Source organism: Nuphar pumila, chromosome 12, assembly GCF_984573655.1.
Source record: "Nuphar pumila chromosome 12, dmNupPumi1.hap1.1, whole genome shotgun sequence".
NCBI lineage: Eukaryota > Viridiplantae > Streptophyta > Magnoliopsida > Nymphaeales > Nymphaeaceae > Nuphar > Nuphar pumila.
In genome coordinates, this window is record NC_143260.1 from 38,485,736 (window position 1) to 38,498,245 (window position 12,510).

The following is a 12,510-nucleotide window of genomic DNA, read 5'->3' on the forward strand; positions in this document are numbered from 1 at the left end:
TCATATCTCTATTATTTTTCTTTTTTGGTTCATGTGGTGGAGTGGGGGCAGCAAAGTGTATAAGTAAACAAAAATACTTTTGCTTAATATGTATTTGCATGTCATCTATTTTTTTTATGGAGACCACAAAAAATCATGTATTTTCTACATGAAGATACAAGCAGAAGGAATAAAATCCTTCATTGATTTAAGGATTTCACTTTTATTAAAAACTTATTTTACCTAGACTCATTTCTCCAGTACCATCGTTAAGAAATGTTTCGGCTAGAACTTTACTAGGAAAAGTATAGAAATATCATTATATTCTATCTTTTTTTGTATTTGAATATTTGATTCCCTAATTTTAAACCCAAATTTGTAATGCAGAGTTAAGGCTTTTTGTAACGTACAAAGAGATCGTGCGGCCTTTTTTCAAATAGGGAACCCTCCGTGGGGGTTTAAATAGATGGTAACGTGGGTGGGGGCGGGGGATGTCGACATCCTAACCCGGATCCGGGTTGGATCCAACCTGGATCCATCCCAGTTTTAGAAAATTGGACTGGGTTGGGTCCAGTAGGACCCAACTCAGTTCTCTACTAATAACCATATATATATATATATATATATATATATATATATATATATATATATATATATATATATATATATATATATAAGCTGAAGAAAAGGTGTGTTGGATTGGATCTTTTGAATATCAAAACCAAAACAACAAGCAACCCAAAAGAAAGGGAAGTTTGGTGTTGGATCTCCTACTGCTATCCAGATCCAAGATGCGTTTGATTTAGCTCCAACCCTTTATAATATCCAAAAGTTCATCGATTACTTGGCATTTGAGACATTTAAAGTAACCTAATTTTGACCGAATTAAGACAGATCCAAGAATGTGGTTGTGGTGTGGTTGAGAAAAGAGTCTATAAGATCAAGGGATATGGGGAATCATAAAGTGCTTTATGATCCAAAAATCCGATATGACCCTCATTGTTGGATTTGCAGGAGAGGAAAAATGAAAATGAATGCTGTTTTAATTATTTTTATCTTTGATAATCTAAAGAGAAGAATGCAGACAAAGACAAACAATATCCATTTTGTTCCAAGGAGAAATGGATTTTTTTTATGATGAGAAACCCAGCTTGCCAAAGAGAGGTAAACACCAGGTGGGGCCCCACGACCACCCTGCCTTCCAAACCAGTCCGACATGAGTCAAAATCTGAGCAACCAAAATCAAGAACAGAAAAAAAATGAAAACCAATCAAGCAGGCTATCCAGGATAATTTACTTGCAGTAAAATTGTCCTTTTTTTAACTACATGCGTCCGCTATTTTTTTTTTCAGTCTGATGATATACACTCTACTCTATATATATTAGGCCCTAAAGAGAGAGACAGAGAGAGGTATATATAACGTCGAACAACATCGAATGTGGGACACATAAGTTTGTTTTGAGCTCCAAAACGCCCTTTAGCAGCAGTCAGTGGCCACTGCAAAAGGCCTTAATTGTGCACATTTAGCGCACGCTTGAACGAAGCGTCCACTGTTATGTCCTTCTCTCTCTTTATATATATATATATATATATAGGCTAATCTTGATAGGGGAAATGAGACTACTAAATACGAAACCTGCTAAACATAGATTTTCAATATTTTTTTTTCAGAATTATGACCCCATAGATGTGTTCAGCATGATTAATTTACTACAAATCTTCACTTTAATCATGCAATTTGGATGAAAAAATGGTCTTTGGAAATTAAGAAAATTGTACGCCATTGATTTTTGAAACCTTATAAAAAACCTATCCACGGAATCAAATGCTCCAAGAAGTGATTACTACAAAAACAAGCTTATATAGATCACATTTGTAGTCATAATTTCAAAAAATAATAAAAATTTATGAAAATCCAATAGCATGTTTAGTTTAGTAGGTTTCCTAATTAGTAGGTTCTCATTTCCCATCTTGATAGTCCCATATTGTCTAGCAAAAAATGCGATATATTATCTTACCATTTTAAACTTAAAATTCTGGCAATTTTTTCAAAATATCAGGAGATATTTTCAATAAAACCTAAATATCGTATTTTTATCACGAGATCTAAAATAAAAAAGAAACCCATACTTGCTTTAAATTCATTCAAAATGCATTGAACAATATTATTTTCAAGTGAATAAATTTTGATTAAACTATATTTTAATTCATCTCTCATTTAATAGTAATAAAACTTCCTCTCATCCATCAAAAACATAAAACTAGTTTCTCAACAAGGCAACTTTAGAAAGTGTTGACAATAGAAAACGGTTTCCTAGAATTTATCTTGGAAATTAAAAGTTTTAAATGCATTGAGAATATAAAAGGTGTCTTAAAATTGATGTAAATTAAACTCATATTTTGAAGTTTTAATTATGGGCAAGCCCTTGGAGTTTTACATTGTCAGAACAACAGTGACAGTAAGTACACGCAGAGGGCGACTAGGTCTATGATCTCGGGTGGTTTCTCTGAGTAAAAAAAAAAGAAATATTTAGAAGTTTCAATTTTGAACAAGACCTTACACCCATATCATTTTTCAAAATTTTTATTTTGCCTCATATTTATTAAATATTAATTAATTAATTAATTTTAGCCGATATTTTCCAAAAAGCTCAAGATAAATAAATTTTTTCAAAATCTCAGTGATAACTTGCCCTTTTAGACTTTTGTCATAAGAAATATATGGTGGCACCCACATAATAAATGCAAAAAGACCTCCTTTAAATCAAAGTGGGGTGCATTGTGACTACATTTTTAGTATGTTGCTGCACTTGATCACCAATAATCTTAAGCATAAGCCTGTCAGCGGAGAGCGCCAACAACAGATGGTGAGTGACAGGGGCGTAGCTAGGATTCATGTGTGTGTGGGGGGGGGGGGGTCAAACAGGGGTGTAGCAAAAAAAAATTTATTTGTGTGATAGTCGGGGGTTCGGGGGCAGCGGCCCCGAAAACAAATTTTTTGAGATAAAATAAAAAATGGCTACAATTATTAATAAAAATCTATTTCATATGGACAAATCAAACTATTTGCTGCAGTCAGGGCTGGGCTGGGCTACAAAAATGGATAAAAATCTATTTCATATGGAATTAGGACTGGGCTTTTAAATATATATATATATATATATATATATATATATATATATATATATATATAATTTAACTGTTTCGGGAGGCAGGACTGGGCTACAGCCCAGTCCTGCCCCCCCCCCCCCCCCCCTAGCTACGCCTCTGGTGAGTGATAAGGTGCAGCAGCACACTTAAAGTATGAAATCACATTGCACCAGATCTCAATTATGTCATACCTCCCTTCATAGAGAAGTACTTAGTTTAAGGGGGCATAAGAAACGCACCCTTATTGTAATCACTTTTTTATTTCTCCCATGAGGGTCATTGCTTTTAGATATGCAACTTAATACTAAAAATGATGAATAATTCAAGGAACCAAAATTTTGTTCATGGTTGCAATTGGCTAGGGTTTAGCACCCTCATAGGCAAAACATCATGTTAGTCTGACTGATTAAGCAAATTGAAAAAATCATGACAGGTTTGAGAATTTAATAGGATATTTTCTTGAGAAGGAGATTAAAAAGATGCAAAGTTGCATTTTTGGAACCAAATTAAAGTGTGAATACAGGCTCCATGATTCTATATCACAGTCATCTGAATATGACTCATTTCCTTAAAGATCATGGGCAAAAAGAAAGGAAACAGAGCCCCAATTAGACAGAGAACAATGCTCTCTATCCCAAGCTGACTAACCGTTTTGGCAACTTCAAAACCTAAAAATGAGCTTATAGCAAATTGCGCTCTCTCTCTCTCTCTCCTCTTTATTTTTTTATATTTTAATTTTGTTTTCTATATTGTTCGGTTCATGGGTTCAACATTTTGTTGATCTTCATGTTGATCTTCTTTCATGTTGATCTTTGGTCTCTCTCTCTCTCTCTCTCTCTGGTCGGGTTTGGTTTGGACCCACGTAAAATCAGACTTGGACTCGATTTTTTGGTATGGTATCAGGTCCACTATAAGAAAAACTGTACCCAGACCCGATAAGAACTACATGAACCAGACCCGGTAAAATCATATTTTTTTTGTTATTTTTATATTGAAAATTTGTGGGTCTTGTCGGCGATCGGTCCGGGTCTGGTATAAAATTTCACAAACTATACCTGAGTTCATTTATTAATCCGACCTTTGGGTCCGAAACCCAGTCTTAATCAGGTCTTCTTATTTATCACCATACCCGGACCCTATAAAGTTTGGTTTGGGTTGGGTAAACCCGATCCGTTGACACCCCTGCTCTCCACCGACAGAGCTACTGCTCTTGGGCGTCAGGTCCAACGTTGGGAGTGCAATAGAAACACCACATTAAAAAATAATAATGAGACAAACCTACACGATTGATGGGTTGGTCCTACAGCTCCCAATCTTTCAACCAACAAGAGTGGCATAATAGACAAAAAAAACACACTAAAGGTCCAAGTTTGTGCGACCCTACCTCAATAATGCATGAGAGATTGGAGATGACAAGTTACACGGCTTTAGGACCCAAAATTACCATCCATTCGCACGCCAGCTTTATTTCCCACAACCACGCTAAACTACTTTTTTTTTGGATAATCCAAGAGAAAAACACCTAGGTCACCCTTGACCACAGGGGAGTACACCCAGCTTCGACCTTGTGGCAAGGGAGGCAACCGGTGAGTTTCGAACTTGTGACGTCCTGTCAACTTGTGACATTCACAAGGTCGCCCCAGCGAAGCCCTTGTGGACAACCATGATAAACTACTTGAATATCAATTTTTGTACAGTTAATTGATGGAGTTGATTGGTTCCCACCCACACAAGTCAATGTTTATACCTGATATCAATACCCAAGACCGTTTGCAAAAACTCTACATATTGTGAATCGATGCTCCCTCTGCTATCGCAGCCAAGAACCACCCATACATATGTTTTGGCATTGTAATTACTTCCAAACAATAATCTCTAAAATATAATGGGTTTGACATGCAGATTGCTCACACCTTCCATTGCTTCTTACACGCTAAAAAAAGGAGAATTTTTTAATGACCCAATCTTCATCCACTATGGCATCTGCAAATGAGGTACAAAACTGGCAGCTACTCGTGTCAAAGATGAGATGGACTAAGCAATGTTGTGATTGGTGCCTATTCCAAGTAGACTTTTAACCAATGTTGTCAAAATCCAACAGAATCCTTTTTTTTTTAATGGACCGATTAAAAAGCAATTCAATTTAAGCCGACTTTGTGAATCTTTTTGGAAAAATGATTTTGTTTAGAAACTGATTCTGACAACACTGTTGTTAAGCACCATCTTCTAGCATTTTCCATTTTGCTCACATTCAAAGCTATTTGATGCTAGCATGCTTCATGTTCTGTTGTTATCTCAAGGGTGGTGCACTGGCAGTTCTTTTTTGGTTATCAATGGTTGCCAAATGTAGTTCATAGGTGGGATTTAAACTTAGAAATCTTGGCTAACATGCTCTAGTTATAGAAAGAGGGGGCAAATGGGCCCTATCTCAGTCAAGTATTACTTGAACAGTGGTCAATAAAATCTTGGTAAATTCTTTTCTCAGATAAAATATATCTGCACATGGATTCGCTTTCAAGTCCAATAAATAAAGTTGCTAGCTGTGTCACGTTTGATAGCTCGACTGAAAGTAATGATTCAGAATCTCTGCACAGAGAGAGAGAGAGAGAGAGAGAGAGAGAGAGAGAGTTGCCTTCTGGACTAAATGGCTCCCTCCTAGAGGACACCTGCCTACTTAGATCCCCCATTAGAGAGAGGTAGAGAGAGAGAGTATCTACGACCACATACCTTCCTCCAGCAGGAGTCTCTCTCTCTCTCAAATGAACTCAGTGTGAACCAGAAGTTATCCACAATGCCTTTATATGACAACCCCATTTCAGGAGCCACAGATCCTTCTCTCACCCAAATCAAGAAGCACCCAACCTTAACCAACCAATCTAGGAAGACCCTTCCCTCAAAATGGGAGGAAGCAGGAAAATGGGTGAAAACCAGCCCTTTGAATCCCCTTCATTCTCCACGCTCACTACAAAATATCAAAGCAAACAAGAGAAATGGTAAACAGTTCCAGCCTTCACTCGGCATGATTCCTCATGCAAATCATCCCATGGGAGCCCCTGAAGATGATAACCCACCAAGAAATTTTCTCAAAGGTTTCAGTTTTTCACTAAGGACTTGTTGGTTCTCCTCATCTTTCTGACATTTTTCTTTATTGGTTCACAACCTTTTAGCATAGTGTTTGATGCACACTTGATTTGTTTTTCAGACAGGTTTATGGATGTTGGTAAAGGCATCTACAATGGTTTGGAGTATGTAGAAGCTGGACAAGTGGCAAGTAACATAGACGTCGTGTGCAGTCTGAAAAGCAGGAAAATTGCTTCATCCTCCATACATAATACTCAATCTACAAATTCTGCTGTCTTGAGCAGCATTGGAGTGTTTGATGGGGGCTCACTGAATAACTGGAACCCTGGGGAGGAAAGGGAAGAAGTGGTGTGGAATGGCTTGGAGAATGTTGATTCAGGAGTAAGGAATTATGTGCAGAATGAGAAGGAAAGTAGGCACTACTGTAACAGGTACAAAGATTATTTTTTTTCCTTTTTCTTGGATTATGTACGTTCCCACTTAAAAAATTACTGTAACTTCTTTAGTCTACAGAGGCCTATAGTCCTTAAAAACATGCCCTTTAATAATTAAAAAAAAAAAGTCAAAAAGCCATGTTTTCGAAGTTATAGGCAGACTTTGTTAATTACAGTTAAAGATATCTAAAGTTCCAATGTGAAAAATTCTCCACACACTCTCCTTGCTGTGTGAGGAAGATTCTCAGTTCAACAATCATTCTGTTTCTCGGATTGCCTTACATTATGTTGACAAAGGCTCCACTGTGTTTACTGTGTGGATTGTGTATGTTCTTGGGGTTGTATAAGTGATTCCATAAATATGGTAAAAAGGAATCTTTGCCAATTATCGTTAAACTAGAAAAAAGGAAATCATACAGAAATGATCTTCCTGGCCTTTTGTAAATCGATTTATGACTGCTAGTTTTGCATTCCTGGTAGCTAAGAAGCCGATTTCGATTTGAAAAGATGCTAGTTTGTGTGGTTGAATTTCAGGTGTAGGAGAGAGGAGGCAAAGATCCAAGCCTGGATAAACCTGCAGGATGCCAAGGCTGAGGCTGAGTTGAAAAAAATGGAGGTAATGAAATAAATCACCCACCAATGTTAGAATTGCTCATCATCATCAATGATTGTGATCACTGCTACTTTAGCCTAGATAATATGCTAGAGGTTTCATGTTGCTCTGTAGTTGCTAAAATGTCTTAGAGAAACAGACTGTTAAAGTGAAACATATATTTACCATATCAAGGTTTCCTTTCCCATGCCATTTAAAGATAAACATGTTTCTTCCCTCAGCTGAAAATAGAGAAGATGAGATCAAATATGGAAGACAAGTTAATGAAGAGGATGGCAGCGATCGAGAAGCGAGCCGAGAAATGGAGAGCAGCAGCAGATGCAAATCACAACCAACACATCTCACTGGTGTCTCACAAAGAAGAAAGGATGAAGACTGCAGATGACTCCAGCTTTCATCTCCGTGCTTGTTTTTGTTAAAGTGACTCTTCAGCAGCTGCTGCTAATGATTGATCAGGGTACTAATGAAAATTGTATAATGAACAAAACTTTTGGAGACTAATGTTTAACTTTGATCAAATATATTGAGCTCAGTCCAGAAGATTTCAAATTCAAAATGCAATTTGCTACTGTTTTCATTAGCCTTCTTTACTAGAATCATTTGCAAGTATAGCAGGGGAGTTCAGTATTCAGTACTCGGTACTATTAAATATAGCAGTTTAAAAGATTTGGCCATCCTTAATCTACATATCCTCAAATCCTTTGTCATCCCCTTCATCTTCTTTTCTTTTGAAATTCTCTCTGCGAAGTCTTCTTCTGCAGCAGGTAAGAAAAGGGACAAATGGAGCAAAAGGAGAAGGAACAGCCTTGAGGCCGTCCTAAAATCGACCAGTGAAAACTCAAACCGCTAAGAATTAGGGGTGTCAACGGGTGGGGTTTGGTTCGGACCCAGGTGGAACCAGACTTGGACCCGATTTTTGGGTATGGTATCAGGTTCGAATCTGGGTCTAATAAGGTCCATTATAAGGAAAATCATACCCGGACCGATAAGAACAATATGAACCAGACCAGGACCATACCAGGTAAACCATATTTTTTATCATTTTTACATTGAAAATTTCTGGGTCTTAATCGGAACTCGGGTCGGGTCGGGTCTGGTATAAAACTTCACAAGCTATACTTGGTCCATGTATTAATCGGACTTTCGGATCCAGACCCAGGTCTTAATCGGGTCATATTATTTATCACCATACCTGGACCCTATAGGGTTTGGTTCGGGTCGGGTCCGGGTAAACCCGACCCATTGACACCAGAATGATGCATCCCACAATGTTAGGCTGGAAAAGAAGAGCTGCTGTGGCTCTGTTCATAAAAAGCTTGTTCAAACTCGTGAAATAGGCTCAGCATGCTTAAAGTGTTTGACTCGACTCATATAGATATAAGCTAGTTAACTAATAATAAATAAAATAGTCTCAGCATGCTTAACATGAACAAGTGTTTGACTCGACTCATATAGGCTAGGCTGGTTAACTAATAATAAATATGTTTAATGTTTGGCTTACCAGCGATAAGATTTGAAACTTGGAGTCCAAATCCTATTGCTTACAGCTTTGTTACAATGTATTTATTCTGTAAATGAGCAGGTTTGGGCCTGGCTCAGTAGGTTTAGGTCCAAATTCTATTATTTTCATTTGATCAGATTAGCCGTAAATTGCATTCAATTCATGCATAAAAAGTATTCTTGTAACCGCAATCCAACAAGATTATAATTGAGATCAGGTGCATTGTGATTGCACACTTTAAGTGTGCCGCTGCACCTGATCACCCACCATCTGCACCTGAGGCTAGGTAGCCAAATGCACTATTATACCAGTCGGCAGGTCACCTACTTCACAGCAACTTAATGCCATAGGCCAATCCGGTTTAGTCAAGTGAAAGATAACATCTCTCTCTCTCTCTCTCTCTCTCTCTCTCTCTCTCTCTCTATATATATATATATATATATATATATATATATATATATATATATAGGTGCATGATCACTTTCGAACATGACCAAAAGAAATTGCATTGAGCATCGCGCTTGCGATGAACACTCAGCACAAGTCTACATCAAATAACACCTTTAGCGGCAACTTTTGTCGCCTCTAAAGGTCCCTGCTGAGATTTTTAACAGCGACAAAAGTCACTGCTAAAAATCTTTTTGCGAAAACACACTACAAGAAAATTGCCAATTAGCGACGGATATTGGCGACGGATTTTTTCTGTTGCAACGTTGCAGCGGATTAGCGAGAGAAACTAATCCGTCGCTAAGTCGCAACACATGCGACGGATTTGGCGACGGAAGTTTTTTCGTCGCTACGTAGCGACGAAAATCTTTCGTCGCTAACTGGTTATGTAAATTTATGATGGTGTTGCGGCGGAATTCGGCCGTTGCCAAATCCGTCACTAATTTTCCCGTAAATCCCTAATAAGAGACATTTTTTCTCTTTCTTGTTTTGTCTCTCCCGCCTGCCCGACGCACTCTCTAGCCCGCTGCCCGTCGCTCCCTGGTCCTCCGCCCGGCCCGTCGCCCCCCGGTCCTTCGCCCGCCACCCGACGTCTCCCAGGTAAATCCCTCTTTTTTTTTCGACAGGGGGGCGCCTGCCCCTTTTATTTTTTCCGACAGAGGGTCGCCCCCCTGCCTCGTTTGTTTTTTTCGGCAGGAGAGGCGACCCCCTGCCACGTTTTGTTTTTTTCGGCAGGGGGGCGCCCCCTGCCTCGTTGTTTTATTCGAGCAGGGGGGCAACCCCCTGTCACTTTTTTTCTCCGGCAGGGGGGGAGGGCTGCCTCATTGTTTTATTCGGGCAGGGGGTCGTGACCCCCCTGCCTCGTTGTTTTATTCGGGCAGGGGGTCGCCCCCCTGCTTTTCCCCCTGCCTCATTTTTTATTGTGTAACTTTGATTTCGGTGTTGGAACAATTCTATAACTGAAGTTATGTATTTTTTTCTTCAACCATCTATTCAGAAATTGAAATTCAGAAGTTGGTTTTGATTTTTGGTGAGTTGTTGATACGAGTGTTTGTGTGGATTAGATGGCTCATTTTTTACTGTTAGTGCATCACTGATGATGCATTTTTATTGTATAACTTTGATTCACTTAACATCACCATTGAAATACTCATAAAGTATGTTTATACTTTATAGTGATGATTCATAGTGAAAAAACTGAGTATTCCTGTGAATGCCTGAACTGAGTGTTATTGTATGAAGGATCTCTTTTACTCATGAAAATCATTAATTTTTACTTAAAAAATTATTGTTATAAGTAAATTTAGTGAATAAATTACAAAACCCAGTTTACTGCCTTCCAAACATAATTTTTAAGTTAATCAGGTTATGTACAGGTTAACAGTTGTCATCCAAACAAGAAAACCATGTATTCATGATGTTTCAGAGACCAAGTTTTAAACCAGCTTCTTAGGATACCAGATTTTCAGAAAATAATGTTTTCTCAGCTTGTCACCAAACAGGGCTTTTTATTTTTTATTTTAGAGATGCTTGATTATTTCTCATTACTGCTATTATTTTCACTAAATAAATGAAGACCTGTTGCCTATCTAATAGCCTGGTAGGAATTTGGGCATCTGGTAGGAATAAATAAATGCTTTGAATTTATTGCAATACTTGATTTGAATTATTTGAATGTATTGCATTGAAGTGAATGATTTGAAACAATTTGAATGTATTGCATGACATTTTTTATTTGTTGGAATATGGTTCGTGGAGCTTACAGTGGTCGTTCATCCAGTAGTAGTCAGGCTCAGCCTTCGTTTTCACGGGCTCTTTTGATAGATATATCATTTAACTAATTGGATGCTTGATTAGTTGAAATGCGCATTCTGAGAATTTCTAACATATTTTTTTACAGATGATGTTTCGCCTGTACATGACCCACCTACACTAGTTGATCATACAAGTCATGAGCCAACACAGGATGCAGAGTCTTCTTAGTCTGGCACAAGAGGACTCATTCGAATAGTGTATATCGATAATCGACCATAAGTATTTTGTTTTTACTTATTCCATATCTTATAAATATTGTATATTGATATTTACTGTGTACCAATTTATGTGCAGCACGAGATTTGAGTCACAAGTAGTAGTACGCGATATTAAGAATTCACTACTTCAACATCTACCAGAACCGATCGCTCAATGAAAAGAGTATCCAAAAGAGGTGATAGACAGATTGTGGTCCTCATTCACGGTATACAGTTGTTTGTTATAATTAATGTGTTTCATATTTAATTTTTTGTTATAGTCATGTCTACTAACTTTTTGAAAATATATATAGGCTTCGAATCGCTTCGCGACTACGATGGAGGAACATGATGCAAGGAAGGTGTGGCAGAAGGTGACTGTCAATCAATTTGCAGACATGCTACACAATATGAAGACTGCAACAAAAAAAGCATCTGGCGGAATAGATGATCCACTACAGTGGAAGGGCCATGACCCTATTACTATCAGGAGAGATTATTGAGAGGAATATGTGATAAGTGAGCAGGGGATGCATTTCAAAACCGCTCAGCGAAGGCTGCACAAAATTGAGCAAAAATGCCTGAAGTCCATCTACACACAGGTGGATCTAGGACTTTTTGGGCGCCACCTGAAGAAAATGGTAACTCATCAATATATATATATTATCGATTTTATAAGTATTGTTGCAAACCTGTTAACTAAATCTTTTATCATTTCACTTCGCAATAAGCAGAAAAATGAGGCATTGTGCCATACAAGGATGTGTTTGTTGAAACACATAAATGTAAGACTACGGGAGAGTTCGTATCAGAGAAGACGAGAATGACAACAATATATATTTATTGTATTAATAATCATTGTAATAAACAAGTTATCATAAACATTGTAATTCTTAATTATTAGTGCATACTGTAAACATTATTTTGTAGAAGCATATGAGCAATAAATGGTAGAGCGATATGGCGATGACTCTACTCAGCATCCATCATTTGATCCTGCAGCATGCATGACTGCAGCAGGTGAACCCAAAAAGGGTCATGTGTTCGGGTTTGAGAGTAATATGAATAACTCATCAGTCGTTGTTTGCTCCAGTCACGGCTCACAGACCTCTTTCGTCAACATCAGCTCCAAGCAACCTATTTTTTTCGTTGATGATGTGTGTTAGATCGTTAAGAACACAATGCGTGACTACTTCCATGAAATAATTGCCGACGTTCTCCGAGATGAGTTCAACAATTTTTTGCAGAACACGGGAACTTCGATTGCAGGTGCCTCTCAGGTATGAAAGTTT

The 12,510-nt window shown here is 37.9% G+C and overlaps 1 protein-coding gene across 1 annotated transcript; it reads left to right on the forward strand.

Annotated features, from left to right (window-relative positions):
* The first annotated feature begins 5,718 nt into the window (after window positions 1-5,718).
* Window positions 5,719-7,819, forward strand: LOC149820766 (uncharacterized). Its single transcript, XM_089982277.1, has 4 exons — window positions 5,719-6,219; window positions 6,333-6,642; window positions 7,180-7,261; window positions 7,480-7,819. Exons 1-4 carry the CDS (start codon window positions 5,922-5,924, stop codon window positions 7,675-7,677), a joined length of 888 nt encoding a protein of 295 aa, XP_089838403.1. The 5' UTR covers window positions 5,719-5,921; the 3' UTR covers window positions 7,678-7,819.
* Window positions 7,820-12,510: the final 4,691 nt, after the last annotated feature.